At 40.1% G+C, this 7,175-nt stretch overlaps 1 protein-coding gene across 10 annotated transcripts in view; it reads right to left on the bottom strand.

Annotated features, from left to right (window-relative positions):
• Positions 1-229: 229 nt before the first annotated feature.
• Positions 230-7,175, bottom strand: part of THSD7B (thrombospondin type 1 domain containing 7B) — a 1,235,876-nt gene continuing 1,228,930 nt past the window's right edge. For all 10 annotated transcript variants that reach the window (XM_053214974.1, XM_053214976.1, XM_053214972.1 and 7 more), the window contains one exon: positions 230-1,403. In XM_053214974.1, the coding sequence (XP_053070949.1) occupies positions 1,322-1,403 (82 nt within the window). In that variant the 3' untranslated portion in view covers positions 230-1,321. The remainder of the gene's footprint in view (positions 1,404-7,175) is intronic.

The raw sequence follows: 7,175 nt of genomic DNA, 5'->3' as shown, positions 1-7,175 counted from the left end.
TTCTAATATTAACTGAGCTTTAAATATTCCTTCAGAGCTACTCTGTGTAATTGTAGTTGGCTCTATTTCATATTGTTAAGAATGTGGAATAAGAATCCTTTCCTCTGTCAGTGATTTCAGCTGTCAACCCCTACAACAGTGGCACAGGGAAGCTGTCAGTAAAACTGTTTTTGTCAAAGCCAAAGGTATTTCATAAGTGAATAAATTTAGAATAGGCAACATCTCAGTCTCTTGAGCACTTTATTTGTTATAAATACAAGTCAATACCACAAGATGGCACCTTCTTACTCTCAACATCTACAATTACAAACAATTATCTTCATAAAATGGTTTCAGCCTTTTAATGTGTTTAGATATTATTGAAACCTTATAAAAGCAAGACTTGCTACAAACAGGATTGGTGTTCGATGTATATTAAATGAGGTCAGATAATTAAATTCAAAAGAAGAATTTATAAATATTCAGATAAGAAAATTGAAATTACAAAAGCAGAGTTTGTCGTCATTAAACTGAATTACAACTGTGTATGGCATAGTACTATATCTACATGGCTAAGTTTCTGTTAAAATACAGTTTCAGTAATCAAATAATCTGCCTCATTCTCCAATATAACCACCTAACACTCAATACATATTTCATTCAGAAACCACCTAGCTTTCATCTAAACCAGCAATTACACCCACTCCACTCCCCCCCCCACCTCAACAAATGCAATCCATGAAGTGCCATCATCCCCTGGCTACAAAACAAAGTACAATATTGAAAGGTAAAAACTCAGAGAATTTCTGAAATGGTAAGCCATTCTCTCTGTGTTCATGAAAATAGGCAATCCAATTTGAAAGTCTTTGAACCAATGTAAACTCTAGAAAACTCAGTGTTGAAGTATGGGAAGAATAAAGACTTGCACTAATATAGTGCGTAACAAAGCAGTGTCAGGCTCGTCATTTACAGTAAACGCCTTGATTCGACTTTCCTCCAGATTGTCATCATGCTGCTGAAGATAAAGTTTATGGGAGTCTGTGGGAATTCCACCATGTTTTCTTCTTCCCATTTCCAAACAGGAAGAGAAGGGTTTTTCAGGACCCTTGGGAGAATCAAAAAATTAAACACACACCCACAAACAACTTGAAAGCAAAATGGCAGACTTAATAATCCTTGACTTCATGTCCAAATGAAGTTGAGGCAATATTACTTTCGCAATATTTGCATTCTGCCCAATGTATCACATCATGAGATTCCTCAAAAAACTGAGAAGTCTGAGAGCTACAAAAGAGAAAGCGGTTAAGGCAGTTGATGTCTACATTTGGATTTCTTTTTCAGGTTACATGTCTAAGTCTCCATCGTAGGCTAAGGTTAGAGGCTTCTGTTGGGGAGGTGTGCTTTGATGTGGTTTTGGCTTCTTGCTGCAAAGGGAAAAGAATTCCTCAGATAAAAATGGTTCACAGAGTTCTGTTTGATCTGCTAAAAACTATTGTGAGGTATAGAAATTCAAGCAGCTAAATGACAAAAGATTGAGCGCTCTGAACCTGTGGCTTTGTTTTTTGAATACTTTACCCCTATTTTGAGGAGAAGTTGTCATTTTTTCTAAATCTTAAAAATGGTTTCATGGAACCAGTGAACGTGGTAGAGGGCTACTTTTCTTGTTTATACTCAGTAATGCCAACATCTGCTGTTCACTAATTCCTAAGCTACTGTGACCCGCATGCACATCAGAGATGTTTAACATGAGCAGCTGGAGCAGCCAGGTTTCTGTGCCTTACCCTGGTCTCGTTTTTAAGTAAACACACTTCTGCTCTTGCCTGAAGCCTGACATTTAGATGCCATGTAACCACAGTCTGTCAGGACACTTTCTCTGATTCTGCAGAGCCGCTCACACCTGGTCTCTGTTTTACCACAGGTTGACAACTTTGCCAGGTCAGGGAGGGTTGCTCTTCCTTCTCAGAGAAGCTGAGGTTGACTAACCTTGGTAAATCACACAGTGATGGCCCAGATCTGGGGCAAAACAACCTGCATTACACTCTGAGTCTTAGTATGGGTGAAACTCAACTTACGTTGATGAATGTTAATAGTTTGAATTTGGCCACATGGTGCCCCACCTCTACCATAAGGCCTGTCTTCCTTTCTCAGTACTTTTGCATTCTCATGCCTTCAGTGCCCAGGTCTTGGGGGTTGTCCTTACCAGCAGGGAGGCAATTCTTTCCTTGTCTCCAAGTTTATTTTAATAGCATCTATTATTTTTATTAGTTTATTTTTGAGAGAGAGAGAGCAGAAGCAGGGGAGAGGCAGAGAGAGAGAGAGGGAGATACAGAATCCGAAGCAGGCTCCAGACTCTGAGCTGTCAGCACAGAGCCTGATGCGGGGCTCGAACTCATGAGCTGCAAGATCATGACCTGAGCCGGTCAGATTTTAACGGACTGAGGTGCCCCAAATAGCATCTATTATTAATTGGAAATATACTAACTGCCAAGCCCTGTGCTGAACATTTTACATCTCGATAAATCCCAGAACAACCCTGAACAACCCTAAGAGAGAGGAAGCATTAATTTTTTTTTTTCATTACAGAGAAGGACTAGAAAGGTCACTTACCTTCCCTCAAGTCACCAAGTGGCCGAGCCTGAAAACTAAGCACATCTAACACATAGGCCCAGGCCATCAACCTCTTCAGTGCACTTCCTCTGTATCCATGTCATTAACTTGGCATTTGGTAGAAACATTTTGGTGTGTACATGGGAATTTTCATACTTTGAACTTAAATTAGAAACACATTTTAATGTGTACAGTTCGGTGGCACAATGTTGTGTAACCATCATCTTATCTAGTTCCAGAACATTTTCATCACCCAAAGAGAAACTCTATACTCACAGAAGTAGTCTTCCTATTTCTCCCACACTCAAGCCCCTGGCAACCACTTAAACTTCTGCACCTTAGGGGTTTGCCTATTTTGAATACTTCATCCAGATGGAGTCATTCTATATGTGGCTTTTGTGTCTGACTTAAAATGGAGAATTCTGTATTACGTGAATTTTACTGCACACACACATACACATGTGCGCGTGCTTGACAGAATTAAAATGGTTTTAGGGAGAATCACCTAGTTTAAATGCTCAAGTTCTAAAATTATTTTTTTGCTTCGATAATGAAGCAAAAACAAGAAATGAAAAAAATTTTTAAATCACTAGAAGGGGGCACGCTGGTGGCTCAGGGACTTAAGCGTCCAGCTTCAGCTCAAGTCATGATTTCACATCTCATAAGTTCTAGCCCCGCATCGGCCTCTGTGCTGACAGCTCAGAGCCTGGAGCCTGCTTTGGATTCTGTGTCTCCCTCTCTGCCCCTAAAAAATAAATGTTAAAAAACTTAAAAAAAAGCATTAGAAGGAAAACCACAGATGGCATCTGTGTTCCTGCCTGGCAGCTGGGGTGCAGTGGGTGCTCAGTGGGTTATGAGGTGAGGCTGGGCATGGGCTACACAGAGATACCTCCAACTAGGGAAACTGAGGAGAGGAAGGAACCTGCTCTAGCATCCTCTGTCATGGGAAGCCTCCAGTTTCCTGCTTCTCAAAAGCGTATTCATTTTGTCATTAGAATAATATTCAATGTAACTTTAATATAGACGTATATTCCAGTGGCTCTGGTTCTATTGTTTGGCATAGAGAATGGACCCAGCTTGAAATGAGGTCCAGAGCATGCTAATCTGTAGCATTTAAAAGTGCTAAGAAATCCCACAAATGACAGTTGAGGACAACTTGGAAGGAACAGCTTGTGCATCCACTGTGGTGGAGGTTTGGTTATAGTGGAGGTTGTCCTAATACAAGATAATTCATCTGAAATGACAGTTGGGGTCTTGCTCATCCTCTATCTCTTGCCTTTTGAGGGGGAAGGGAAGAAGAGGGAAGATATGGAGGTGCTTCCAAATAGTTTTTGGTTATCCATTCTTAATTTGCATTTGTGAAGGGTGATGGGCAAAAAAGCAAAAGCTGAGTCCTGGGGAGTAGGGAAGAGGGATAGAGATGGCTGGATCTTTATGTCAACATAAAGACACCAGGGAGACACCTGGTCTGGGAGGGACCAGGTGTCTGGCCAGGGAGACACCAAAGCATGGTCAGCTGTTTTTTGGGCCCATATTGTGCTCAAAATAGGAGCTGAGTTTCCACATAAGGAATTATGAACATTGTATCAACCACTGGGAAAAAAGAGGGGTTTTCTAATACATAGTCCTTAAATCCTTGTGGGCCATGGGGTGTGCTGGGGATCATTTGGATGAAGGCGACGTTTTATTATGATTGTGTAACCTCTCAATTGATACTAATATCGTAACTATGAATGTGTGCAACCTGAGAAATTTTAGAATTTAAATGTTGTTAAATGTTTGTAAATCGAGTAAGGTGATACTGTGCTGGGTAGCTGTGGCTTTCAAAACCTTCCTGGTGAGTTAAACCCTGAGGGGAGGGGATATGTAGCAGGGTTGTCCTCAGCAAAGCCACCAACTTGGGGACTTGTCTTTAGAGGCCCTGCTCCTTTTCCTTCTTCCCTTAATTCTTTTTCTAAAAATATATTTTCTCCTCCACTCTGGTCTCAGGAAAGGTGTGACCACCTCACTCACACTAAATCAGGACCTGCCGTTGCTTGGCAAATAGGCCACCGCCACTCATCCCATACCCAGGATGGATCTCTAATCCATCACACTGTTCTTCCCTGTCGGACTGAGGTGGAGCCTCGTAACTCTTCCTAATAGAGCACTGGTGACAGCCACCGTCACTTTCGGCACAGAGATAAAACTATTATGCGACTCTGGCTGTAAGAGATCTTTGAAAGACACACATTTATTTTTTTTTCCTTTTTTTATTAAAAAAATTTTTTTTTTAATATTTATTTTTGAGAGAGAGAGAGAGGAAGGAAGGGAGGGGCAGAGAGGGAGACATAGAATCTGAGGCAGGCTCTGAGCTGTCAGCACAGCGCCAAACATAGGGCTTGAACTCACGAACTGGGAGATCATGACCTGAGCCAAAGTCAGACACACTTAACCCACTGCCCCAAATGACACACATTTAAAGTGACCTCTTTCATGATCATTTGAATTTTAGCAAGGGCTAAAACCAGTAAACCAGGAAAACAAACTGATTACAGACTTAAAGGCAAATTGCTGGTACTCAACAGTACCAATGAATTCCAGCCCCAGGGCAGTAGAGCTTAAATAGCTTGATGAAAGCCGGAACTGTCTTTGGTTTAGGCAGCCATTCCTAAGGGCAGGGCCTCCGGAATTGGGGGCACTACTCTCAAACTTGGGCAGAATGGGGGCCCATTTACTGAATGGCACTGGGCAGGGCAGGATGGATATGCGGTAGTTATCTGCAGCAATTTTCTGGTACTATGTCTACATTAACTACAAGCTCACCCAGAGCTCATCTTGACTCAATTGCCTCATGGATCTTTACTGCCAGGGGAGCACGACATCAGTAATATTTCAAAAACTTCGAACACTAATGGCAGATGTACAAAGGGTTGTATCTGAACGAAGCGGTCCTTAAGAAGACTATTTTTCTATATTTTCTCAAAAGCGCTTCTAAGTTTTATTATAAATTGCTTTCATCTAAAGTATACACCTAAGGCCTGGCATATTATAGCAGTTCTCTTGTCCTAAGCCTTTTATTTTGGGGAGAAAATATAAAATCACCAAAACTGTCATCCTCTAACTCCTGTGCAACCTATTTAATAGAAGTAAATGCCGTGAAAGTATCTATTTGGACTCTTTAGGCAGCTCATATGTAACAGTAAATGGTATGGGTTTTGATATCAAGAGGTCTGTTCCCAAGTCTATAGCTTACTTGGGAAACAAAGAACATCTAAAAAATATGAAAGCTGGAGACACTACATTGAATCTAAAGACTTTGTAGGATTAGTGAAGAGAAAGAAATTGCAGACCAGAAGACCAGTGGAAAGAATGTAAGCTCTGGGCCTAGGGATACCTACAAGTGATTTTATCAGGTTGATGACCTCAGAAAAACTTGCTCTGTCTTTAAAATGGGTATGATAATAGCAATAACACATTAGATTGTCTTTTCCAGTCCTCACAATAATCTATGTAAAACACCTAGGTTTGGTTGTGTGTGTGTGTTTACTTACCACTCATTTAATCATCCACTTATTCTACTTTGGATGGTAGAGGAGTAAGAGATTTATAGAAGTAACTACGATCACAGCATAGAGTAAATGCCAGAGAAGAGGAAGCATGGACATGTTATTCCAGACTGGGAAAATGTTGGCATTTGAGGTTTACTGGGAAGAACTAATAGCATGTCAATAGCTAATGGTGAAAATGCATTCTAGATAAACGGGACTTAAGGAGGAAACCTTGGAAGCAGCCGACTCCTTGCAAAACTAGAAGGTACCACCGTAAGCATCCGAATATAAGGTAACTTCTCCCAAAAACATTATCCTTCAGAAAGAAGTTGTAGGCTTATATTCAACCCTTATATAAGTTTTCCATATAATGAAGAGCTTACCTTTATAATAATAAAAAAAATGGCGTCAAAATTGAACATGCACGGTGAAAATGAAAAGGCAAATTTCCCTAATAGATTTGAAAGGGTACATGGGGTCTTAGGAGAAAACTTCTGAAACAGCAACATGGATAACAAATGCAGTATCTCAAACAACTTGGATAGAAATGAAAATGGTAAACTTGAGAAACTGAAACTGACTGTGGGAAGAGAGATAACAGTAATTACAAAGTGATCTGAAAGATGGATACAAACTTTCCTATGAAATATGAAAGTAGAGAAAATGAGTATATTATAATGAATATATAATATAGGATTATGGGTATGAATGCAGAACTAAGCATCTTGGTTAAATATTACAGTAGATAATTTACCATTTTATCAAAATAAAGAGTTTATTAAGGAGGTAATTTTTTTAAAAAATTTCTTCGATGAGAAAAATACACACACGGGACTGTCCAAGGCATAGGGAAATAGATGTACTTGGAATGATTGTTCAGGCTGAAATTATGGAAGGCTAGCTAGGCAGCCAGAACATGACTTTCCTTTTGTTGTCAATGGAAAGTCACTGCTGGTGTCTAAGTAGGAGAGAGGCTGATCATTTGGCTAAATTTTAGAAAGACTAATTTTGCTGTAGATAGCAGAAAGGAGTATTTGCATTAAGTCCAAGTATGTAGCT

This window comes from Acinonyx jubatus, chromosome C1 (assembly GCF_027475565.1).
Source record: "Acinonyx jubatus isolate Ajub_Pintada_27869175 chromosome C1, VMU_Ajub_asm_v1.0, whole genome shotgun sequence".
Taxonomy (NCBI): domain Eukaryota; kingdom Metazoa; phylum Chordata; class Mammalia; order Carnivora; family Felidae; genus Acinonyx; species Acinonyx jubatus.
This window is presented reverse-complemented; position numbering and strand designations above follow the sequence as displayed.